We start from the raw sequence: 26,881 nt of genomic DNA, 5'->3' as shown, positions 1-26,881 counted from the left end.
CAGAAAAAGAATACGTGGAGGAATGAAAAATGATGCTTGGGTTAGATTTACGAGCTGAATTGAAAAAAGAATCTGACGCATGAAGGATTCCTCTAGTTTTGTGTACTGGGCTGCAGTTTCTATGGTGTGTCAAAACAATTTTTTTTTTTTTTTTTTGTGTGTGATTTTTCGGTGCTGTGGTAAAAAAATGTATTTTCCATTATATAATGCAAACACACACACACACACACACACACACACACACACACACACACACACACACACACACACACACACACACACACACACACACACACACACACACGGAGACAGAGAGAGAGAGAGAGAGAGAGAGAGAGAGAGAGAGAGAGAGAGAGAGAGAGAGAGAGAGAGAGAGAGAGAGAGAGAGAGAGAGAGAGAGAGAGAGAGAGAGAGAGAGAGAGAGAGAGAGAGAAAGGTAGGGTGAGGTACTGAAAACAGTGTGCATCACCATGAAAGAATTGTTGACCCGATAAAGTTGAACCTGTTGAGAGACTTTACGAAATTGTGTGAATCTGTCAAGCTGTTTGAAAATAATCCCTCTCTTTCTTGTGTGTGTGTATATGTATGTGTGTGTGTGTGTGTGTGTGTGTGTGTGTGTGTGTGTGTGTGTGTGTGTGTGTGTGTGTGTGTGTGTGTGTGTGTGTGTGTGGCACCTTTGATACAAGACTCAAAAGGGAAAAACTCACGTGGAAACACTCTGCACTTGATGGAGATGAGGGAAGGGAAAGACAAACAGCCAGACGGACAGAAAGACAGACAGAGAGACAGGCAGGCTGACGAACACGGTCAGACACGGGGCGGGAGGGAGTGGTGTGACGGAGTTTAACAATGGTGGCAGCGTGTGGATAACATTAAACGTTTATGCCATCCATTTGAACATGACACGACACTGGTGGCAGAGGTGGATGGAAGTAAATCCTTATACCATCTACTTCAATATCCTCCTCCTCTTCCTCCTCCTCCTTTCGGCATTGTCCACTCCAATCGTGTCGGAAAAGGGTGGCAGTGCGTTGCATTCCTTCGCGTCCGCAGCTCGAGTGTAAAAATAGCTCGATTTCATTTTTAACTCACATTTTTCTTTTATGTGCGAGATTTACAGAGTAGACGCGCTAATGTTTTTGTTTCTTCTTAATCTGAGAGAGAGAGAGAGAGAGAGAGAGAGAGAGAGAGAGAGAGAGAGAGAGAGAGAGAGAGAGAGAGAGAGAGAGATTTTCCATAGTAGACACAGTAATATTTTCTCCTTTTATTAATAATTTTCCAGCCAGAGAGAGAGAGAGAGAGAGAGAGAGAGAGCAGTTTAGCTTTAAGATTCATGGAATTTGAATAAAAAAAAACTCGCTTATTCAGCCATTAAACTTGTGGGACAATAAAACACGAAATACAGACATGCAGGTTTTGGCGAGGGATTCATGGCGCATGCTTGAGAGAGAGAGAGAGAGAGAGAGAGAGAGAGAGAGAGAGAGAGAGAGAGAGAGAGAGAGAGACTGGGAAAGCGTTGAGAAAGAGGCAGAGAGGTGATGAGGGCGATGTAACAGAGACAGGGAACTTTGGAGTGTGTTAGGTATAGAGGCTGACTGGCTGAGAGTGCGAGGCAGAGGGAATGACTGTGGCTGGATGTGTGAGGCAGAAAAGCTGTGTGTGGCTGTGTATGTGAAGCAGAGAGACCGAGTGTGGCTGGGGTGTGTGAGGCAGAGAGGCTGACGGACACTGAGAGGCTGAAGAGGGGCTGGCAAGGGCGTTAAGACAGAGAGGGTGATAGGAAGCTAATGGGCACGTTAAGATAGAGAAGCTGGAGGGGCCTTGACGTGACGTTGAAACAGAAAACCTGACAGGGAAGTCTGGGGACCGTTGGGACTGAACCTTAGTTAAACATTTCTGCGTCTTGCGATTATCTCCTCTACTGGAAGGCATTTGGATTCTCAAGACTGTTTTCGTGGAGAATAGGAACCGATTAAAAGAGCTTGGAGAAAAACAGTGGAGGGAAGAAGGTCGAGGGGAAGACAGAGTGAGATGAAAGGATGGAATTGCTGGGGGACTGCAAAGGATGGGAACCACAGAAGATGCAAGGGACAGCAACAAGTGGAGAAGACTCGTACATGGCGCCAACCTCTGATTCTAGGGAAACACCGGAATGAGAAGGAGAAGGAGGGTGTCTTCGTGATGCTAATGATAGTTTAACAAGGATTCTGCATCATTAGCGGAGAAAAAACACTCGAAAATCCAGTAAATTATCCTCGTGGCCTTTGAAAATAGCCCTTACGAGAATCCAGAGTCTTTCGGAATAAAGACTAGAGAGAGAGAGAGAGAGAGAGAGAGAGAGAGAGAGAGAGAGAGAGAGAGAGAGAGAGGAAGTGATGCCTATTTTGAAGGCCGTTGACCTTGCCTCGTCCTGTCAAAGGCGCGGGGACTAGGGATAATGAAGGAAGCTATTAGATTAAACTGTTATAATGCTAGATTAGCCTCGTTCCTGCCGTGGACAAGCTGTCCAAGATTACTTTATGGGGAAAGTTTGTGAGGGAAAGTCTTGGAGGCAGTTTGAAAAATGCCGCCAAAACTCTTTTTTTTTTTTTTTTTTGTATCGTGTCACTGGGAGATTTTTTTTTTCCCTCTTATTTAATTGGTATCTGTTTTTATCTTATCGTTATTTTTTATGGTATAAATAGCGCTGTTTTTTTTTTTTATATTATTCATATTTATATTTAGTTTGTTATTTAAGTGTCTTTATTTACTAATTTTTTTACTCATTTAGTTATTTGCTTACTTACTTTTTTTTTTAATATTATCCAGGGGAGAATGTATTTGTTTATGAATATTATGAAGAAAAACTGCGGATTTGTGCCTGGAAATTATTGGTGGATTCATTTTATAATATTCAATCCCTTTATTTGCATTAACTAATCTGTTTCTATTTTTTGTTTATTTTTATTCACGTGAATGCTCTAAATAAATAAATAGATAAAACAAAATAATCAGAGCTCTAAATCTGATTACCAACGAACGAATTTTCTGCAGTAGACCCTTTCATAAACAGTAAGGCGATACTTTTGTTTGTAAGTGGACAAGTGGAGAGACTGTGTTACTCCAGAGCGGCGACGTGCTTATGTGTGGAGGCAGTGATGGGATTATTGGTGTAAATAGCACGAAAGGTTATGAAACGCTCGCGGCTCGGGATGTGAAAGAAAAAAAGGAAGGATTTGTAGGAAGGTAACGTGAGTATGGATGTTGATATTTCTGTATTTGTTGGTGTGGCCCTTTTGTGATCTGAATCTGTGTGTGTGTGTGTGTGTGTGTGTGTGTGTGTGTGTGTGTGTGTGTGTGTGTGTGACGTGATTCATTTCGTCAAAAACTGTTTGGTGCGTGTACATATATAAATATCGTATGTGTGTATATATATATTTTTTTTTTTTTTTCAATTTCTCTCTCTCTCTCTCTCTCTCTCTCTCTCTCTCTCTCTCTCTCTCTCTCTCTCTCTCTCTCTCTCTCTCTCTCTCTCTCTCTCTCTCTCTCTCTGCGTCTGTCTGTCTGTGTCTCTCCGTCAGTGTATCTTTAAGAACGGGGATCAATCTGTCTGTTTGTTTGTTTGTCTGTCATGTGTCTGTACGTGTGTGCGTTTAGCTTTTCCCATCTTTTTGTCGACCTGTGTGTGTGTGTGTGTGTGTGTGTAGATACATGCCTATTTATCTGTCTGTCTTTCTGTTTCTCAGTATCTCTACTATCTGTCTGTCTGTCTGTCTGTCTGTCTGTTTTGTCTGTGCCTGCCTGTCTTCTCGCCTACCTGCCTGCCTGTCTGCCTGTGTATCTGTCTGTCTGGTGGTCTGTCTCTTCGTCTGTCTTTTTGTCAGTCTCTCTGTACTTCTGAATTGCTTCGTTAGTTTATCCTGAAAAAAAAAATAATAATAATACGGCAATCTTCCCCAAATGTTGACAAAATTATGATAAAAAAAAAACCACTCGTGCATGCGTGTGTGTGTGTGTGTGTGTGTGTGTGTGTGTGTGTGTGTGGGACAGCCAGGTATACACCACTCGCTTAAGTATTAAAACCTGTAATTAATTCATTGTCATTCCATCAGTTAAAATCGTGAAAACCCGTCGCCTGTTTGGACACTTAAAAAGAAAGAGAAAAAAAAGACAAAGTAAAAAAAAAAAAAAGTGAAAAAAAGTGGCATTTGGCTTTTTTTAATACCGAATTCGCGACATTTTTCCCAAACCGCATCCGTAATTAATCCGGTCTATATTTATGTCAGGCTTCAATTTTTTCCCTCTCATCGTGCGTGGCTGTGGCGGCTCTCTCTCTCTCTCTCTCTCTCTCTCTCTCTCTCTCTCTCTCTCTCTCTCTCTCTCTCTCTCTCTCTCTCTCTCTCTCTCTCTCTGCCTTTATTTTATTCATCACTCCATTTCTTTTCCTTCTTTTTATATTTATTTATTTGTTTATTTCCTTTTTTTTCAAGGGAGAGACTTAGGCAGTGTTTCCTTTTGTTTGTTTATTTATTTTTCTTGTTTTGTTTGCACTTACTTACGGGAATACTGGTTGACACTTTTTTCTGTGTGTGTGTGTGTGTGTGTGTGTGTGTGTGTGTGTGTGTGTGTGTGTGTGTGTGTGTGTGTGTGTGTGTGTGTGTGTGTGTGTGTGTGTGTGTGTGTACAATTGATTTCTCTCTCTCTCTCTCTCTCTCTCTCTCTCTCTCTCTCTCTCTCTCTCTCTCTCTCTCTCTCTCTCTCTCTCTCTCTCGCTCTCTCTCTCTCTCTCGACAATTTATCAGAGCTTTATCGAAATATTAGAAGAAAATAACTTGTGTACATGTAGCATTCAAAAAATTAAGTTCAGATTTAAAGTTTAACTCTCATGAACTGCCAAATTACATTAGTGAAGAAGGGAAACTACAATAGGAACAAAAGACACGTACCCTATAGTCTCTCTCTCTCTCTCTCTCTCTCTCTCTCTCTCTCTCTCTCTCTCTCTCTCTCTCTCTCTCTCTCTCTCTCGTCTCTCGTCTGTTACTGTACTTTTCATCCTCTAAGAATGTTACAACGCAGCACGGTCAGACTTCCCAAGGGTTGAGGGTCGCCCATGGTTAGAGGGAGGGAAATAATGACGTCCAGAGCGATCCTATAAAAAACGGGGGAGAGAGAGAGAGAGAGAGAGAGAGAGAGAGAGAGAGAGAGAGAGAGAGAGAGAGAGAGAGAGAGAGAGAGAGAGAGAGGATGGATTATGTAAGAAAATGAGGAAAAATGAGCAGGGAGATAATGAAGAATGAAAAAAAGAGACTGATTGGGAAAGCAGAGAGAGAGAGAGAGAGAGAGAGAGAGAGAGAGAGTGCATTATGTAAGAAAATTAGTGAAAAAAGAGAGGCAAGGAGAGACTGAAAGAAAAAAAAAGAGAAGGGAGAGAGAAGAAGGAGAGGAAGAAATACCAGAGAGAGAGAGAGAGAGAGAGAGAGAGAGAGAGAGAGAGAGAGAGAGAGAGAGAGAGAGAGAGAGAGAGAACCTTAACGAAATTCTACCCATACTTGCAAAACTGGACGACCGCCAGAATTTTCCTTTTCCTCCTTTTTTCCCCCTTTCCTTCTCCCATTTTCCTTTTCCTCCCCCTTATCAGTTCCAGCCCGGAGCCTCACAGAGGAAGAAGAGGATACGTGAATACTCGAAGTGAAATGGAAGATGCGTCCTTATAAAGTAATTTGTGGTAATTGCATTAGAAATATATCATTGTGACTCGCTTGCCTCTCGTGGGTCTCCCGGGGATCTCATCAGCTATATTATGAAATGTGAATGCCTCGTGGGATAATAGATGGGAGAGAGAGAGAGAGAGAGAGAGAGAGAGAGAGAGAGAGAGAGAGAGAGAGAGAGAGAGAGGGGGGGGGTGGGGCGGGAGGGAGATTGGATGGGTGAGTGTGGCGTTGGATAAAGGAAACAAGGCAGGCAGATAGGTAAACACACACACACACACACACACACACACACACACACACACACACACACACACACACACACACACACACACACACACACACACACACACCTCAGGCATTATTGGAAATATCACGTATTATCACACACACACATACACACACACGCACACAAAGAGAGAGAGAGAGAGAGAGAGAGAGAGAGAGAGAGAGAGAGAGGAGAGAGAGAGAGAGAGAGAGAATGAGAGAGAGAGAGAGAGAGAGAGAGAGTACCTAACACACACACACACACACACACACACACACACACACACACACACACACACACACACACACATACACACACACACACACACACACACACACACACACATACATACACACACACACACACACACACACACTAATTCTTTCCCCACAGGCTGCACACCTTCCCTTGGTTCCCAAATCTCAACTCTTATCATTTTGTCTCATCATCATATTTCAGCTCTCCCACACACACTCTCTCTCTCTCTCTCTCTCTCTCTCTCTCTCTCTCTCTCTCTCTCTCTCTCTCTCTTCTCTCTCTCTCTCCTCTCTCTCTCTCTCTCTCTCTCTCTCTCTCTCTCTGTCAGTCATCGCTTATTTCATATTCTCTTTCTCCTCTAATTAAATTTTCAGTCCATTTAAGGTAAACTATCATACTTTGACCTTACCTTACCTTAACTAACCTAACCTAGCCTTGCCTCACTTTGCCTTACCTTACCTTACCTTACGTAGACTAACCTAACCAAACCTATCCTTACCTTACCTAACCTAACATAACATTACCTAACCTAACATTACCATACCCTTAACCTCATTTTATCGTACCTTACCTAACACCTGTATTCCTTTCATTTTCACACCCCATCAACTTAATCCATCATTCAAAACATATGAGAAATGCCGTCCATGTTTTCGTGTCGCACTCACCAGCTTTCTCACCTGCACGAAGCCTAACTAGCGTGAACGAAGCTTTATGAAACCCCCGGCGGTCATTATAGGAGCAGGTGATGGAGGTTAATTGAGTTTAGTAATGTAATGGGATTGTGGGGAGCAAGGTGGTTGTTGTTGTGGTTCCTGTAAGAGAGTGACAAGGTGTTGGATCTTGCATAGAGGAGAGGAGGTGTGAGTATAGTAGGTTTACCTGTTTTACGTGGCTGTGTGAGTTATAGGGATGAGGTGTGAGTGTACCGAGCTGTGTGTAAAGAGATAAGGTGTGAGTGTACCAGGTTGTGTGTCATATAACTCGGTGACAGTGTAGGTTTACGTGTAAAGAGGTGAGATGTAAATGTGCCAAGGTGTGTGGCAGTATAGAATTATGTAAAGAGATGAGGTGTGAGTGCACCAGGTTGTATGACATGGTGTTGGGGGTATATATAAGTGAGGTGATGAGGTATAGTAAGAGGATTAAGACAAGGAAGCAGAGGTGTTATGAGAATTAAGAAGTTCACGAAGAGTTATTAGAGGATTCAGTTTATCTGGTTTTTAAGTTGAATAATTTTAAGAGGACTGGATAAGGAAGATGTGTGATCAGAAGGTTTATTAAGAGGTTTGAGAAGATCACGTGGAGTTATAAGAGGAATAAGGTGATAGGGTTTTGAAAGGAATAAAATTAGGAGGAGGAGGAGGAGGATAAAGAAGAAATATAATTAGGAGGATGGAGAGAATTACGAGGGTTTAGAAACGGAGAAGGATTGGAAAGAGGAATATAATTGGATTGCCAAAGATAAGAGAGAATTTAGGATTTAGAGTACTAATCAAAGAATAGTTAGAGAATAATTTAGGAATGATATCAATTGGAGAAAAAAAGACGGATAAGGGAAAAGAAAAAGTAGAATTTGAAATAGGATGTAGAATTAAGAGATTTGAGATACGGAAAAGTAAGATTAGCAGGATAAAGAACAGGATTATGAAGAGTAATATGTTTAGGAAAAGTATTTATGGAGATTAGGAAAATGACTAACTGTAATGATGGCAGTGCAACGAGACGCAGTTGATTTAAACGTAAGTAAACAGAGAGAGAGAGAGAGAGAGAGAGAGAGAGAGAGAGAAGAGAGAGAGAGAAAGAGAGAGGAGAGAGAGAGAGAGAGAGAGAGAGAGAGAGAGAGAGAGAGAGAGAGAGAGAGAGAGAGAGAGAGACGTCTCAGAAATTAAATTGGACTTTCTCTCGGATCATCTTTTTTTTTTCTGATAGGGGAACGAAACGGTAGTATGAGTTTTATTTAGTTTATTTTTTTGTCCTTCACCGGTCTCCACAGTAGAAAAAAATATATACATGGTGTATCTATATATAGACAAGAGTACAACCCCAAACTAATCAGTGTAATAGTCTAGCACTGCACAGGATACACACTCGTACTGTGCTGAATGTTTGTGAACGTTTCCCCGATAGTTTCCAGAGTTTACTGAAAAGAAAATAACATTCCAGACATAAAAGTTAGGGTTATTGTTCCACAGATTCGCCAATACGACTAATGTAACAGTGTATGTACTGTACAGGATACATACCCGTGCTCCCAGCATATTTGTGGTGTCCCGGTGGGCTTCAAAGTTTGCTGGGGAAAGGAAAGATTTCGAGCAAAAAGAACTAGTTATTGTTGCAGATATTTCTTAATATGAATAATATAGTAATGTGTGTACTACTTAATGAGAAAAAAATACGTATGAAAATTTCCTGATATGTTCTAAAAGTTTACTGGAAAAAAAAGTAAGATTTCAGGCATAAATTAGAGTTTTGACGCACAGATTCACCAATACGAGTAATGTAACAGTGTCTGTACAGCTCAGAAGACAAACTGAATATTTATGAAGGTTCCTCGATAGATCCCCAAAAGTTTGCTGAGAAGAAAGGAAGAGTTCAGCCATAAAGAAGCTAGAGTTTTTTGCTGCACGACTTCCCCAACACAAATTATGTAACAGTGTGATGCGTGCAGGGAGAGTGGGCGGTGTGGGGTGGTGGTGTTTGGTGTGTGGGAGTGCAGGTGTGACCATTACGCTTCACCAAAGTGCTCCAGACGTGTTTTTTTTTTTTTTTTTTTTTTTTTTTTTTTTTTTTTTTTTTTTTTTTTTGCCATTCAGGGAAATTGATGCGCTGTTATAATTTCAACATCCTGAAAGCAATCAGATTCCACTCATCTGTTCATCAGTTTATAAAATGACCAGGATTTCTCCCACACCTGCCGGCCGTGCATTTGAACCATTACTGCCGCCACTGCTGCCCATTACCAGAAACAATTAGATTTCCCACCTTTTCTCTCTCTCTCTCTCTCTCTCTCTCTCTCTCTCTCTCTCTCTCTCTCTCTCTCTCTCTCTCTCTCTCTCTGTTATTTTGTTTTTTTCTCTCTTTCATCACTATCATTGCCGTCGTTACCATCATCAGCATCACCACCACCACCACCATCATTATCACTGTCATCATCTCTGGAAAACTCACAAACTTCTTCCATATACTCATATTTCACCATCATCACCATCGTTACCATCACCACCACCACCGTCGTCATCATCATCATCACCACTACTGCTACTTCCACCACCATTATCACCATACTTACCATCATCACCAATCCGGATACCTCATCATCACCATCGTTACATTTAGCACCGCTAGAAAGCACCAACATCACCCTCCTCACCGCCATGACCATTACTACCATTGTCACTATCACCATCATCACCATTCCATCTACCACCACCACCACCACAACAACAACACCAACAACAACAACAGCAGCAGCAGCAGCAACAAAAGTCCCTGCCTGGCCTCCCTTGGTCCAGTTTACCGCAGCACATTCTCTAATCTTATCCTTCCATCTAGTTCCCTGCTCCGCTTCACTGCTCTCCCTCCCTTTATTGCTCTTCCATCAGCCTAACTGTTCCTCCTTTATCAACTCTACCATTACCATAACCTCATCCATCTCCCCTTAGTGGCTGCCCTACCCTCAGCCCTTGTGTGTGTGTCCTCCGCTGCATAGGGTTTGTTCTTATTTTGTTGTGTTATAGGCAGGCAGGTGGTGAGGTGGGAAGGCCTGGAAGAGACGGACTGGCAAGGGAGAACTGGTGAAGGGGCTGAGATTTGCTAGGGTGATGTGGAATAGGAGAGGTGATAGGATTGAGAAGGGAAGATTAAGGAGAGAGAGATGTATGTCCTGTAGTGGAATGGTAGATGATGATGATGATGATGATGATGAGATAACATTGCAGATGATAAAATAGAATAGGGAAGATTAAAGGATATTTCTCCTGCAGTGGGATGGTAGATGATGATGATGATGATGATGATAAGATAAGATAAGATAACACTGCAGGTGATAGAACTGAATAGGAAAGATTAAGAAAAGATTTTGCCCTGTAATGGAATGGTAGATGATGATGATGATGATGATGGTGATGGTGATGATGATGGTGATGGTGATGATGATAACAACACCATTGCCCTTCCCCCAGGTCCGTACTCTCAAACACCCAGGCGTCTTATCTCTCACAACTTTGAACAGGCTGCAGTGGGCGCTATCGGGGTTCTCAAGGGTGCACTCGTGATGCTAGTGATAGTTTACAAAAATCCTGACTCATCAGTGGGGATAAAGAAATCACGACTAGTCATTTCTGTGGCCTTTGACTTTACGAGAGAACAAACCAATTCAAAATACATGTCCTTGTCTCCTTGTTTTATGTGCCTGCAGACGGAGGACTAAATGACAAGGTGAATTTTTGCTAGATTAGCCTGGGATAAACTGGCAGCTGACAGATATGAGCAGAGATGGCTAGGGGAGATTTTTGTCGTTTATTGATAAAAGCTGATGATGATGACGAGGAGAAGGAGGAGGAGGAGGAGGATAAGAAAGAAGAAGAGATAATTTGACATTGCTTCTCTCTAATCGCTCTTAAATATCATAAACTCTCCTGGAAGTCTTTCGGAATACGCCAGAATTTTAAAATCGAATAAAACTGGTACACTATATTAGACGTATTAGATTTTCATACTAAGAAAAATTCAAACGAATAACTCCTTGCTGCTTTACTTGGTTTGCTAAAAGTACTCCATTAATTCCACTCACTGGGTTTTTTTTTTTTTTTTCCAGTCTCCCAAGCGGCTCGGCACCAAATATTTTTATTTTTCCATCATATAACATTTAGTATTATTATTGTTGTTACTTTTTAATTTGAATGTACGTATCTTTATTGTACCGTTGTTTATTAACTGTTTTGTGTGTTGTTTTGATGTATGTCTTTATTTTTAAGTTGTTTATACCACCAGACTAAAATTTAGTTCTTTTTTAATTTTCTTCTTCTTCTTCTTCTTCTTCTTCTTCTTCTTCTTCTTCTTCTTCTTCTTCTTCTTCTTCTTCTTCTTCTTCTTCTTCTTTTTCGCGTTGTTGTTGTTGTTGTTGTTGTTGTTGTTGTTGTTGCTAATGCTGTCATCATTTGGGCTCTCCTCGTGTTTGCCTTAGGCCGAGCTACGCACAGTAAAGGAAGGAGGCAACAATACAAACAAACTCATAAATAAAAGCCTAGCGTGGATTTCCTGGTACGCGCAAATTGCTTCTCATTAAGTTACTTTGTTCTCTGGAAGTACGCCATTATTTTTTTTCACTACATCCTATCCTCCTTAACCTTATTAAAAGAAAATGGTTTGTTACAGTTTTGAAATATGACGTGAAAAGACATTAAAGGCAGGAAAATCAGCAGTCGTGTTGTTAAAACCTTTAAGTGCCTGTAATTATATTTTTGCTCTTTAGAATAATGTAGTGATAATCAAATAGCAGGTGCGATTCCATAATTAGCAGTAATTGGATAAATTATACACTAACCGGCTTCTTGTTTTCATTATGCGTGCAAGGTTTGTTGTCATTTATTCAGATGTAGTTTACTTGGGGCAATAACTCTTCGTTCTGTAATATCAGGGCACTTTTCTCTCATTCTTCCCTCAAGAGTTAATCCTGCACCACCTGATTTCTTGTTCTCATTATGTAGGCAAGGTTTTCGTCACGTGTTCAGACATGCTATACCTAAGACAATAAAACTTCATTCAACAATATTACATTTCTTTTTTCTCTTTCATTATTCGCGTAAGAGTTAATTCTCCTCTCGCTGGATTCTTGTTCTCATTACTGTATGTGTGCTGGGCTTTATTTACAGTCTCTTGGTACTGAAGCGGATGGTACTCACCTCATATAGGCCTTAAAAGATGAGCCTCAAGACAGATTATCTCCATGTGCTAATTACCCGGAGCACATGTGACGGCTTGTGGTGGGGGAGTAGGCGTGGGTGAGAGATGACGCGGCAGCCTTCCTCCACTATCACCACCACGCGCCATGGAATGTGAGCGGCAAGGGTGTGGGCGTGTCTCCACACCAGCATATCATCTGTTGTTTCATAGTTTTAGTATCTCAATAAAAACTATTGCGTCTTTTCACCTTACGTATATACGAGGCATCTGGCATCACTGTGCTGAAACCAGAAAAGTCAAACCAATTAAAACAGCTTCTTTTTTTCCTTTTTTTTTTTTTTTATAGAGAGAGAGAGAGAGAGAGAGAGAGAGAGAGAGAGAGAGACATTCTGCCGAGCGCACTTTTAAAACATACGCTTTTTTTCGCAGAACACCTGTTTAGTGACAGCATAGGTGTCGGAGGAAAGACATCCATATCGCTCTAGATTCCATGGCGACGCTCGTAATGTTCGGAGCGACTCTCACATAATAGGCGCTCTGATGCATTTAATTAAGTTTACACAGACTGGTAGCAAATGACCGAAGCACCATTAAAGGTTCCTGCTGGTGCCTGGGGGGGGGAGAGAGAGAGAGAGAGAGAGAGAGAGAGAGAGAGAGAGAGAGAGAGAGAGAGAGAGAGAGACCTGGGGGGGCAATAGATTGTCATGAATGAAGGCAGCTAAAATGCAATTAATCTGAGATTGACACTCATTTTATTATTAATATGAGTGCTGTTGTTGTTGTTGTTGTTGTTGTTGCTGTTGCTGTTGCTGTTGTTGTTATTGTTGTTGTTGTTGGTGATGATGATGATGTTAATATTACTATTATTATTATTATTTGTCGTAGTTGTAGTAGTAGTAGTAGTAATAGTAGTGGTAGTGATGGTGGTGATGGTGGTGGTGGTGTTAATAACAGTAGTAATGTACTTTTACCATTGTCATTATTACCATCATCATTTTTGTCTTTATTTATATTATGACAGGTAAAAAAAAATTTATATCAGGAACTCTGTAGTTAACGCTTCATACTTGGTTCTCCTTGTGCAGTTTCTGTCAAACAAGGTGTTCTGTATTGTTAGAAAATGGTGCCGGAGTAGTAAGTCTCTCCTGCAGTAGTGACACAAATCCCAAAACAACAGTGCTATGGATTCTCTTCGGTCTTAATCAGATGGTCTAGTGCAGATTCTGAATATCATGTGGAAAGACTCTACCAGTAAGACAGCTGATAGATATTTTTTTTTTATGCACACGAGAGGCAAAGGGCAAAATAAATAAATAAATATCAAGACTTAACCAGTATTCTCAATATTTAATTTCTTTTACTGGTAAACTTTGAAACTCCCCGCCTCGTTCTTAATTGTAAAGGAGCGCAAAAGAACAACCGGTGGAAGTGCTTTGAAACTCCTCTTAAACATGGGCAAGTCGTATGAGGGGTAAATGCAGATTCAGACAGAGGACAAGCATACTAAAGAAATGTATATTCGTATATATAAATAAATGAAACAAATAGAATATATAAGTAAATTAATAAAAAAAATAATAATAAATAGATGGATAAATAGATAAATAATGTAAATTCATAAATTATAGATAAAATAAAACTAAAATAAATAAGATAAAAAAAAGCTAATTTATCTCTCCTCACTTAAAAAAAAAATGAGGAGGGAAAAGAGCCCTAAATGGACGCCAATTAAGGTCTGATGTCCCGATACTCATCTGAAATAGTTCAAGTGGCGGGAGGGGAGAGGGAAAGCAAAAATAGCCAGAGATCTCCAGAGCTTTCTGTAAAATCGTGTAGAGTTACTCAAAATAAGATAACCGATCTACGTTCTATCATTGGGAGTCATCGGATAAAGAAAATAACAGTAATGATGAAAAAAATCGATACTGGAAATTGTTGTTGAACTTAATGGACAAAAGAATTGGAAGTGTGATGATTAGTTTCTACTTTCTCTCACCGCTACTATGTTCACCCTCCTTCTGCAAGACTTAATCAGTATTCTCAATATTCAGTCTCTTTTATTGGTAAACTCTGAAACTCCCTGCTTGCTTTTGTATATCCCCCTATTTATGATTGAGTTCTTTCAGTTTTGAATGATAACTTTTGGCTCTATTCTGTAATGATTGGCGCGTCAGTAGGCATTTATATTTAGCCCTTAATCAAAACCGTTCCTATAATAATAATAATGATAATAATAATAATAATAATAATAATAATAATAATAATAATAATAATAATAAAGTAACTGCTAGAGGGTTAAGAAAATAATGGTAATGATAAAAGAAATGTGCATGTGTATTTCATAATGTACGTAACACTATTATTACAGTGAACAAAAGAATTGCGACTTTGAGCACGACCCTGACCTTTCACTCCGATCACTCATTCATATCTGCACGAAAAGAAAAGGATATTTTTGACAGATCACACGTGGAGACTCGAACCTTAAAGTCACCATCGCGATACGTGATCACAGGATTCGGAAAAAAAAAAAAAAAAAAAAAAAGACGATGAGAGAGAGAGAGAAGTACGGTGATCTAATTATGATCCAAAAAAGTTCAAAGTGATGAGGCTTCGATGGTTCAAGTTTTTCATTTCGAGTCCGCCTGACTTGTTTGTGAGCGAGTGAGTCGTTGAGTGTTATCGTCGTTCATTCCACGGACCAATTTCCTGCGTGTAAGCTGATTGGCCAGCCGCTGTGTGCCCTTGTCCGTGTCCGTGGGAGTGAGGAAGTCAAGGGGGGATGGGGGGAGGGAGAAGGGGGTCAAGGTGCGGCTGCCCACGCATGACTCACGTTATTTATTCCATGTATTCATTTCATATTGGTGTTATTTATGTATTTGTTTATTTGTATATTCCATTACTCTTTATTTATTTTTTTACTGTTTTACTTTCATTGTTTTAATGTAAATAAGTCTGAGAGAGAGAGAGAGAGAGAGAGAGAGAGAGAGAGAGAGAGAGAGAGAGAGAGTCGCTCTTCAGTGTTGAATACTAAAGGATTACCCACTTCAGTTCTTGGGGTGTCTTGATACTCCTCTCTTCAGATCGTCCAAGCCACAGGAAGATACTTGACTTACTCAACTAATTTATGTTTATACCAGAAAAACAAGGGGACGGAGGAGTGGAGCATGAGAGAGAGAGAGAGAGAGAGAGAGAGAGAGAGAGAGAGGTGTTTGTATTATATGTACGAAGGACAAAATCAATGGTCATTCATACTTTCCTGTTGTTTGAACATTTACTATATACGCTACCAAAAAGTTTATTTTATCTTTTATTTTTTTACCTCGTTGTTGTATAAAGGATTTGAGTCAAGTCCGTGCTGTTTTGTCTTCAGAACTACTTTTATCCAACTTATTTTTACGTTTGGAACACTTCGGTCTGTCTTGTGAGATGCTTAGTCAGGTTTTCCATTGTTGATGCTGAATCCTTGTTAAACTATTATTACCAGACCTGTTCAAACACTTAAAAAAATAAATAAAATAAAAAAACAGTAGCATCCTTTGGACTGTTAGGTGCAGTCGAGAATCGAGACAAGACGCCGAAACCTTTCAGAATGCGGTCTTGAGTCCTGAAGTGATGGGTATTACACACACACACACACACACACACACACACACACACACATACCTCATTCCAAGTGTCATTTCTGGAAGCTAAAATTAGTGACTGTGTGTATGTGTGTGTGTGTGTGTGTGTGTGTGTGTGTGTGTGTGTGTGTGTTCTTAATTGCATTCTCATAGTACCCCAAATACAACAAAATTATATCAGTAAAAGTTACCTAACATTTCATTCGCCATCATAGTGTCCCCTTACTATTTCTTGCGTAGTGTACATTTTCTGTTAAAGATGATTGATGGGTGACTGCCATATTCCTCCCTCTCCGCGTCCTACACCTGCCTCCACACACACACACACACACACACACACACACACACACACACACTGGATCTCTTGCTTCTGCAGTTAATGTTGCGACTGGTGATGTTCGTTTATTGCTGATGGTTGATGCATTGCTAAAATGGTAACGTCTTGATGGTTATGATGATGTTGATAATAGTAAGAATTATGAGGAAAAGGAGGATTAAGGAGGAGAAGATAGGAAAAATTAAGATACACAATTAAACAGTTTAAGAAAAAAGTTAATGGGATCATAATACAAGATAATATTAAGGCACCAGGATGTAATATACTTACCCATCAAACAGTTACTTCATTATTTTTCTTTATCATCAGCAAATAACTTCGCTAAAAACAAGATCTTAGATAGTAAATCACGGAATGAAGTTATCGTCTAGTCGCCGACTGTGCAAATACAAATCAAACTCCTTGGAGAGCTTTTCGTCTTGCTCAGCAGCCTCGCCCTGGTCCTCCCCTTCAAATTTATTTTATCACTCTCGGTATTCTCTTTCTCCTGCTGCTTGCTCTGCAAAACGTTCCTCATGATCAGTTTGCCGTATATCGACAGGTCTTCCTTCATCATTCTTCCCGCATCGCCAGTGTCGCAACACAGAGGACTCGTGTCTGATAGATGCTATGATTGTTTGGATAATCTTAATACTTGGTCGGAATGACAAACTGATATCTGCATCTCCTTACTTTTTCTAACTTTCTTCATTAATTCATCAATTAATGATTCTTACTGATGAAGACACGACAACCAGGGTCATTTTCATCACATTTGGGAAGTGTATTTTCTATCGTTTCAATATCTTTTTTCCAGCTGGTTTCAACATGCAATGGAAGTTATTTGTATTTTCAAGAGTGGAAATAGTTTAACAAAGACTGCATCTTTAAAGAAAATAAAATGAGAACTCATCTGAACTTATCTAATATAATTATGTATACCCTCTGAGAGAGAAAAAAAATAAATAAATAAAATAAAAGTGTTTAAAAGATATCAGTGTTTCAAAATACAGGTTGCATCCTCGGACAACTGTGAAGCCTATCACCCTTCATCTATGCTTAAAAGATATCAGTGTTTCAAAATACAGGTTGCATCCTCGGACAACTGTGAAGCCTATCACCCTTCATCTATACCCACCAGTTCTGATTAATTGCACCTCTTCCGTACAGCAGTAAACCCCACCCCCATTGCAGTGGATTAAACTCTCTTCGCCACACACGGGAACGATGAATCACAGCCACAACACAGCATTGAGTTGTGGGTACGCCTCGTCTGTTTGGCTGCAGGTTGGCGTTCCCAGTGACCTGCTGCTACTCTCCTCAGAGCGATCGAGTGACCTTGTAACACTTTTCATTAACAGTGATTAATGACATTGTAAACTGGGGAAAACAGCAAAATTGGAAATATGTGGGACACTCATGGATTTCTTTTTTCTAGTATATTATTTTTGCGCTGTTATTTACTTATTCGCTTGTTATATCTTTGTTAATTTTCTCTTTTTTCTTTTTTTATATTCATATTCTTCAACTCATCTCGTTTTATTTATTTATTTATTTATTTATTTATATTTATTCTTGGTCTCTTCCTTTACGTGTTTACTATTTCAGTGGGAAGTGCGTTGTTTAACCATATTGTGTCCTTGATCATTATTATTATGCCTTTGCTTTGCATCTGCTTTGTATATTCTGAGTTTAGCTCTCTCTCTCTCTCTCTCTCTCTCTCTCTCTCTCTCTCTCTCTCTCTCTCTCTCTCTCTCTCTCTCTCTCTCTCCTGTTCTTTTGCATCTAGTTCATTAGTAAGTACTAAATAGATAAACAAATACCTCGCTACAGGCCGATAGCTCTCTCTCTCTCTCTCTCTCTCTCTCTCTCTCTCTCTCTCTCTCTCTCTCTCTCTCTCTGTGTGTGTGTGTGTGTGTGTGTGTGTGTGTGTGTGTGTGTGTGTGTGTGTGTGTGTGTGTGTGTGTGTTCTGAACGAAACATACTGCAAATGGACGCACAATACAGAAAAGCGAGGCAGGCGCGTGTGCACATCCCGGGCCGCGCTGCCTGGACACTCTCGCAACTCTTCACTGCACATTTATTCGAACCTCGTACACTAACCACACTAATACAATTATCTCCTTATATCTTAGTCACTTAACACCACGTGCTAACAAACTATTGCATTTTGCACTTTATAAAAGACCTGGTACCTGTATGATTCATTCGTTGTGTTTAGATAATAAAAATAAAAGAGAGTGGGATAGACGAAAAGATATGAGACACAAGTGATGTTTTCTGGATTTAAGATGCAGGGGTGAACTCTGGCAGCGCCGCGACAGCCTCAGCTTCGCCATTTCCCAAGGTATACAGGCAGTCTGCTCCCCCCTGCTCCTCCCTAGCTGTCTGCCTAGTAAGTCTGCCTCCAGTACTGTAGGGAAGGTGTGTAGGGAGCCTGATCGGTGACAGGTAAAGGTGTGATGATTGGCGAAGTGCGTGTGGGTGTGTAGTGCCTGTCGTGTGTTGATCTTGTATTGTCTGAGGGTGGTGTGGGTGGTGTTGCTTGTGTGTGTGTGTGTGTGTGTGTGTGTGTGTGTGTGTGTGTGTGTCAGAGAACTACAGGGCCTACAGGTGAAGGTGTGTTGGAAGTGTGATTAGTGACATGACCTTAGCCAAGCAGTGACTCGTGAGGTGGGTGGTGCATTGGATCGTGTGCTGCACTTGCGTCAGTGTTGGTTGGCACTGGTATTTTTATTGTATTTTATTTTATATATTTATTTATTTATTTATTTATTTATTTACTTTTTTTATAATGCTATGTTGGCTGTCTAGTTATATGTGGGATAAGGTCCATTCATTTCTGATTAAAATATTTATCATTATTTGTTCTGGAAACTTTGTTTATCTTGGGAAGTTTATTGTTAAGATTCAGGGCATGGTCTTAAAATCATGTGTGACTTATTCGTAGAATGGATACGGATTACATGTGGATCAGCCACCACAGTTTCTTGTGGATTTAAGTTAGGTTAGGTTGGTCAGTGCCAGTTTTAGTTAAAGTTAGGTTACATTAGGTTAGTTTAATTAGAATTTTGGTACTTTAAACCAGTAATGGAGTCTCAATCTCGCAGTATGTAATGCGTAGGGTGCCAAGTTTAGTACATTTGCATATGGGGAGCTGGTTGCTGGAAAGGTGTGGGGTGTTGGGTAGGGAAAACGTTGTGTGGGGTGGGGAGAGGAGGGGAACTAAGTGTCCGCGGTGGGAGTTTTATGTGCATGTTCTGAGATGTGAGAGTGTTAGGTGTTTGAATGCGTGTAGTATGTTTATTAAGTGTGGAGGAGTCTCTCCCAGTCGCGTATATTGCGTGGAAAGTATGAGCGTGTGAGACTTGGTGTTAGCGTGGATGTTAAGTATTTGTGGTTGGGTGTGTTACGGCTATTAATTGCTTGCGTATTTTAAGTATTCATGTTTGTTGTCAATTTGATTGTTTGTGAATTTGTGCATCATTTTTTTGCCTTTGTGCTTCTCAGCGAAGTGCGGAGGTGTCCATATTTAATTGTTTAATACGTATTGTTATGCAGGAGTTTGCTTGTAATTGTTTGTGGTGAACCTGGCTGCAGCTGTGTTAGTCTTTTTCCAGCTTTTGTATATTTGTCTGCGTGTGTAGGTCACAAACCACTGCACAGTACTCCTTTGTGTTGAACACTGTCTGTGTGTGCATTGAATCTTGTGTTGGTGTATAGTGTGATGCTTAAATATTTGTGTGGTGTTGTGGTTGTTAGTTGTTGTGAATTGAAGGTGTATGTGCATTGTGCTGTAAAGGTGTTGGGGGAGCGGGTGTATGTTGAAATTAATCTGCATTTGTTCGGCCTAAAGGTCTGGTCAAAGATACACTTTCCATTATTTTTTTTTTCCTTAAAGAACGACAGAATAAAAAAAAAACAGGGTATTTTATTTATTTTTTTATTTTTATTTATTTTATTTTATTTTTCTATGGATCGTTATCCTTAACACATTTCAGTGCATAAAAATTGCATTTCTGATCATTGACTCCATTGCTGGCATGATGTACCGAAATACCATTTCATTTGTTAGGTCAAGATAAAATCAGTTAGATTATATTTGGTAACGTAACCGTAACTTAATGTTTTATTCTAATATACCGCAGCTTTGGTCTTAAAAATTCCTTTTGCGCCAGTTACCCCAAAAATATTCCCTCCTATTTAAGTCGCGCTTATCATTCGATTGGGGAGAATATGTTTGGAGTTATCCACGAATGAATTATCTGATTAATGAAAACAGGTCGAGAAGAGTTTAGAGTGGAGATAATGGCGAAAAGAAGGAACGATAAACACAGATAAACAACATTCCTTAGAGGGATTATGTCAGGCTGACCACAAGAAGAGGAATAAGAAGGATGTAATACAAGGGCTACCCGCCAACCAACCAACGCCCTCTTTGTGGTTCCAGCCGTCATTGAGGTGAATGAGGTTATACGTCCATAGTGACCTCTTAGTCTTGAGACTCGACGTCACGTAGAAACCTTCTGGTGTGTCATCACCCCTTCTGCATAACACGGTGAGTGGTCATGGAGGAAGTGGGGGCAGTGAATGGTCGTGGCATATCAGACAAACGAGGACGGTGTTGGGCATGGGGTGACGAGGCCTTTACTATACAGACTAGTCTGATTTGATTTGATAAAAATTTTGATTTGATGCAAATTTTGTATGGACCATCCACATATAGGGGGTGGGTGTGATGGGTGGATGTTAAGTTGTGTTATGAGTAGGGATTTATTTTCATTTCTGTACATGTCTATATGCAAAAGGAAGCCCCATCCCAAAGGTATATTTTCTCACCACTGTTTCTCATTGAAGTTCTTTCCCTTATTTTTTAAGAAATATTTTTCCATGAGTAATATGTTACAGCCCTACATCACCCTACTCCTGGTTTGGTTGCTTGTTTTCATTTTTATTGATTAATTTATTTGTTTATTGTTTTTTTGAGTTCTTAAATGTGTAAAGAAAAGGTAACAGGTTGCTGCTGTTGGTACTCTAACCTATCCCAAAAATAGCATGACCGACTGACCTTTACGTCTTTCTGCAGTTCAAGAATTATTATTGTTGTTGACAACCTTTTCATTCTGAAATATTCATTGAGGTGTTCACAGGAAATGGTTATGAGGAAGCTATTCTCATTCTTTGTAATAATAGTCCAATGTATTTTTTTTCTTTCCAGATATGTCATAAATGAATTAATAGGACAGTCAATATGGGAGTGTTCATTTTGTCTATTGTGTCAGACCTTATCTTGTTTGAAGATTACTTGGATCAGGAGAAGATTAGCTGCTTGTGGGATGGGTAAGTTTAGATCACATACATTAAGTTAACTCAGCTTAGTTTAGATAAGATTCTGTTCAACCAAGTTAGTTTAGTTTAGGTTATATTAGATAAAGTAACATGCCTATCTTGTGTATTGACCAGAGATACAAAGGCCCCTAACATAATCTTGGTACCTAATGATTATTTCCTTTTGGGTATCTAAAGGGCAGTTCTTCATACCTTTGTGTCACAGGAGTCCAGTCCCTGGCCAGGTTGCCTTGCATGGCTGAATATTTGCCTCACCTTTATATAAATTTCTCATCTGTTTCTCTGACAGACAAAACTATATTTTTTGGTGAGTATCTTTGTATACAGGCATTAGAACAAAAAAATCTGTAGGAATTGTAGCAATACAAATTTAAGTCATTTATAGATGTTGTGTTTTTTGTTTAATGTGCAAAACTTAAACCCCCTTATTCATATATGATCATTAAGCATTACTAATTTTCTTTATAGAAAAATAATTGTCATAATTTAGGTGACATGTGTAATTAGAAGTACACTGCAAGTTGTCTTACACTGCTGTCTTTAGCAGGACACCACACCAATGAAGAACACAAGGCTCTGCTTCCTCTCACTCCAGTGCCCTGGACACTGAAGGCACCTCATCAGAATAATCCTCAGCATTGGTGCAGCTTCCCTGGGAGAGCAGTGTTGCATGGCATCATGTCTGAAGGGAGAGGAGCAGGATGGTCACCTATGATGGTGGGTTGTACAAGTTGACCATCTCTGTGATAAATAAAACATTCAGCCATGGAGGAACAGCTGCCCCTGTACCTGTGGACCAAACAGGCACAGCAGTTCCAGTCTCAGCAGATACAAACACAGCAAATCCCAGCACAGCACCTGCCAGTGGACCAGACCCAGCAGGTGCAGCAGCAAGTTCCACAGCAGGTGCCACAGGTACAGCAGATCCAGCCGATCCAGCCTGAGGCCACCGAGGGCAAGTACACCTGCTTGGAATGTGGCAAGGCATTTTCAAAAAGAAGCAGCTTTGAGTACCACAGGAAAACACACACAGGTGAGAAGCCATTCCACTGTGGTATCTGTGGAAAAGCCTTTGCCAACAATAGGAATCTTGTGGTCCACACCCGAATCCACACGGGTGAGCGGCCATATGAGTGCAAGGAGTGTGGGAAAGCCTTCACACAGCGCAGCATGCTGACAGTGCACTTCAGAATTCACACTGGTGAGCGGCCGTACCTGTGCAGTGAGTGTGGCAAGTCCTTCTATCAGAGTGACCACCTCACCAAGCACCGCAGGATTCACACAGGTGAAAAACCATATGCGTGTGATGAGTGTGGCAAGGCATTCTCTGACAGCAGTGCTTTGAGGCAACATATTAAGAGACACCAGGAAGTGGGTCCATTTAGCTGTGAATACTGTGAGGAAATTTTTGATAAGAAAGTGTCATATGATTTACACATAATGGAACACAAGGGTATCAAGCCAGAGGAGTGTGACATGTGTGGCAAGCAGTTCCCTACCAAAGGACTCCTCACCAACCATAGGAGATCCCACTTTAAGGAGAAAGCATTTAAGTGCGAACTGTGTGATGCCGAGTTCATGCGCTTGGTGACCCTCAAGAAACACGTGAAGTATGCACATGGCCATGGAACATCAGGCAGACTCCCTCCGGTGTATGATGGCAGACCACTGAGGAAGCCCTACGGGGAATCCAAACCCTTCAAGTGTGATGAGTGTGATATGATATTTACAACAAATGGGAAATTTCTAGCTCATCAGCACACTCATCGTCCAAATAAGCAGTTCAAGTGTGAGGACTGTGGCATGTGCTTTGCTAAAAGCTACACGCTGGAGGTGCACCGACAGATGCACACCAGTGTGTCCCCAGTTATCCAGACACAGCCACATGCCATGCCCACCATAACATCCATCATGCCTGTGATAGCCATTCCTGCTGCTGTCAACGTTCCTCAAAACTCAGGCAAGATAACGGCCTATGTTAAAGTTCCTCAGCGGCCAATGGCAGTCAAGCGGGAGCCTCGGTGTGACGATCCACTGGCGGTGGCCACGGCAGCAGCACAGGTCACCCCAGACCTGGTGGAGAGCCTGACCCTGCCAGAGCAGCAGCAGCCCTACAACTACCACTACCCTGTGCAGGGGAAGACAGTATATGCAGCAAAGTTTAGGAAATAGCTTAACATGTGTGTAGAAGTTCACCTGTTGTGTGTATATAAGGAGTGGAAATTAATATTATTTCAAACTTACAAGATCCATGTGATGGAGTAAATATTTTGTGTATCAATTTAGTCCATGGCAATGCTTTAAAGGTGCATATAATGTACATATAAGGCAAATTACCTAATTATCATACTTTCACAGAATGAGGTATATTTTTAAATAGCCAAATGCCATTGCCATAGATCCAGAAACACTTGTGGGAGCATGCAGTGTAATTTATCCTTTGGTCTGGTATCATTATGAACTAACAACCACCATCACCACCACTGCCTTGATCTCTGCTTCTTCCCATATGACAGAGGCAAAATACATGTCCTTTACTTCCAAACATGCTTTCTTTGCCACAGGACTGCTTCAGGTTTATTCTTTTTGCCAATAGATGCAGAAGAATCATCTTTAAATAACTCAGTACTAAGAGAATCAGCCATCCAATGGGCATATACAATATATGTTAATGATATTATTTGATCCTGTTTTCTTGTTGTGTGTGGCAAGTTAATATGGTGCACTTGTCCATATTCACACCTCATTTTCTTGGTGTTTTTCATTATCTTCCTGTGATTCTCACTTGATGTGGAATACTGTAACAAAATTGTTGATAAAAGCTGTGTGCTGTCGTGAGCTGCACACACTTTGGGGCATCACCACAAGTATTTTGTTAATTTTGTGGAGAGTTCTGTCTATTCAGCCAACAAAGTATTTTCCTTTTAGGCCAACATGTTGGCAAAGAAATGATACATTTATTAATTGATTGTGGTGGGCTGCAAGAGAGGAATCGTATGGTACCTTGTGTGAGATGAGGCCACAACAGACATCTCAGTCTTGAGTCATAATAACAAAGAGCAAATGATCTGGGTTGCTTGCCATTGCATCTCATAAATACCTTCATTGTGATGGGCCTGACAAGTCAGATTCCTACAGTACTTTGAAGAATGCATTTAAGAACCAGTTGGAAAAGTACTTGTGGTGGATTCTTCTTGGATGCAGCTGGAATAGGGACATGGTCTGTTCTCTTACCAGATCAAGTAAAGTATCACCAAAACTTTAGGAGGGTGGGTAGTTGTCTAATTTGTGAATCTTGATGAGAAAATATCCAGCCTCACATCTGATTGGTCCATTAAGTCTTTTTCCAATAATTTATATACTCCCAGGTCTTATTCAAATATGAATGAGTTACATTGGAAGTGTTTCTGGGAGATCAATAGTACCTACTTGGCAATCCAACTTCAAACTAAATGGTTGTAAATTGTTAAAATAGTTGGTTCTGAGATGTGTGTATAAGATGATGTGAATTTAACTGTAGTAGTGCAGAACTGGAATCTGTGGCTCTTGTTCTTCAAACTTACCTATTCTTAATTTGTTGTAAAGGGAATAGAGAAATTTAGTTCTTTTGTGAAAGATATTTGCTTTGTTGTGGAATATGAAGTTTTGGTGGTCACCTCCCATAATACATTCTCTCTCTCTCTCTCTCTCTCTCTCTCTCTCTCTCTCTCTCTCTCTCTCTCTCTCTCTCTCTCTCTCTCTCTCTCTCTCTCTCTCTCTCTCTCTCTCTCTCTCTCTCTCTCTCTCTCTCTCTCTCTCTCTCTCTCTCTCTCTCTCTCTCTCTCTCTCTCTCTCAGATGCTTCAGATAGCAAGTTAAACATGTACGGTATTTATTCATGCAGGCATTTTTGAGTGTGCAAGAATAAAAGGAGTGATATAATGTGTTCATGCATTAGGATACCCTGAGTGATAATCATGATGTGTGACTAATGGAGAGAGAGAGAGAGAGAGAGAGAGAGAGAGAGAGAGAGAGAGAGAGAGAGAGAGTAATTTATCTTGGTTTTTTATTTTTATTTATTTTTTTTTTTTTTCAATAAATGTCATGAGGTGTAAGATGTGAAGCAATCAGTCTGGTGCATTATATCCTAACTCTGCAGCCAACTGCAGGAAAGTATTGTTTTGTGAACTTGTCATGATTTAGTAAGTTATTCATGTGTTGAGATAAAGTGTTTATGATGTGCTTCACCTGGCACTGCTGGCTGAGGTGATGATAGTTATGCTACCTCATCACTAAGCTCTGATAAATGTTTAATATTATGCAGTATAAACAAGCTACATGATTAGTCTCATTTTTAACACAGACAAGTCTTACATAAGTGTAGATGATGCCTTTCCATTGTATTTTTGTAGAATGTATACTTCATACATAGTGCAGCTGGAAACTGTTATTTGATTGTTGCACATACTGTGTTACAAAGGATGGGATGTGTGTGATGGGGAGGATGTGGTGTGGATGTTTGTGACAGTAGGACAGATGTCTTTCCTTGCTTTCTTTGACATTGTTTGGTGTCCAGGTGCTGTGGTACCACTTAGTGTACATTTTACAGTTGAATTATCAGGAGAGTAACTTGTGTGAAAAAGAGGGAGAGTAATTATTTGTTGATTACTAAAAACTGCACTTTTGCTGTATGTGTTCTCCACCAAGATACTTCTTATTTTTATTTATTTATTTATTTTTATTTTTTTATTGTTTTTTTATTATTTATTATTTTCTCATGGAATGATACTGCTATGGTTTTGTTAATGTATTTGAATTATTTACTATATATTGTATGTAAATGTATGTATGTATATGAAAGCTTGAGAGTCACTGTGTATGATAGAGTGATAGTAGGTAAGAACAATGTACTACTAATCAGTATGATGAATTTCATTTTGTTGAAACTTGAAGTATATATAGAGTACAATAATAAATTATTATATATTGATTGATCTATTTAATCTTGTATAGGGAACATTGCCTGCTTGTTCACTTCATTGGCTGGAAGAATGTTGCTGTGGTGTTCCTTGCATGTTGTAGGAAGCAAGACAGTGATTTGGGGCCTGGAGACTCTCTGTTAAATTCTTACATTGAATACAAGTCACCTTGCCTCAGTTGATATCCCACCCCCCCCCTGCTCTAGGGACCTCAGCCTGATAAATAGGTTGTATCGAAGAATTCTGCTTTGTGTAGTGATGGGACATGGTTGACCAAATGACTCATGGGTCATGGATTGTTATGACCTGATTGATAGTGACATGCACATTGTGCCCTGTCAGGGCTTTGACTCCTGGGAGCTCTATCTATTGACTCAACCTTTGAGTTAATTTCCTCATTTGTTTAAGAACTTTAATCATTACCTTTGTACTATATGTGTTGATATCTTGTGAAGACATTTACCACCTGCTTGTGAAAAATGAGTGGATATGCACCACCTTGAGGCCACCACA

The 26,881-nt window shown here is 40.2% G+C and overlaps 1 protein-coding gene across 17 annotated transcripts in view; it reads left to right on the top strand.

Moving 5' to 3' along the window:
• The window catches only part of LOC135089597 (zinc finger protein 501-like), a 27,834-nt gene extending 1,455 nt beyond the window's left edge, over positions 1-26,379 (top strand). Inside the window, exons 1-4 of one of the 17 annotated variants that reach the window (XM_063985384.1) lie at positions 18,332-18,457; positions 20,513-20,620; positions 21,281-21,402; positions 21,959-26,379. In XM_063985384.1, the coding sequence (XP_063841454.1) occupies positions 22,177-23,583 (1,407 nt within the window). In that variant the 5' untranslated portion in view covers positions 18,332-18,457; positions 20,513-20,620; positions 21,281-21,402; positions 21,959-22,176 and the 3' untranslated portion in view covers positions 23,584-26,379. The other 16 variants (XM_063985382.1, XM_063985381.1, XM_063985385.1 and 13 more) reach the window with 16 other exon arrangements.
• Positions 26,380-26,881: the final 502 nt, after the last annotated feature.

Source organism: Scylla paramamosain, chromosome 33 (assembly GCF_035594125.1).
Source record: "Scylla paramamosain isolate STU-SP2022 chromosome 33, ASM3559412v1, whole genome shotgun sequence".
Classification (NCBI taxonomy): domain Eukaryota; kingdom Metazoa; phylum Arthropoda; class Malacostraca; order Decapoda; family Portunidae; genus Scylla; species Scylla paramamosain.
Note: the sequence above shows the minus strand (reverse complement) of the source record. Positions and strands in the feature narration are given on the sequence as shown.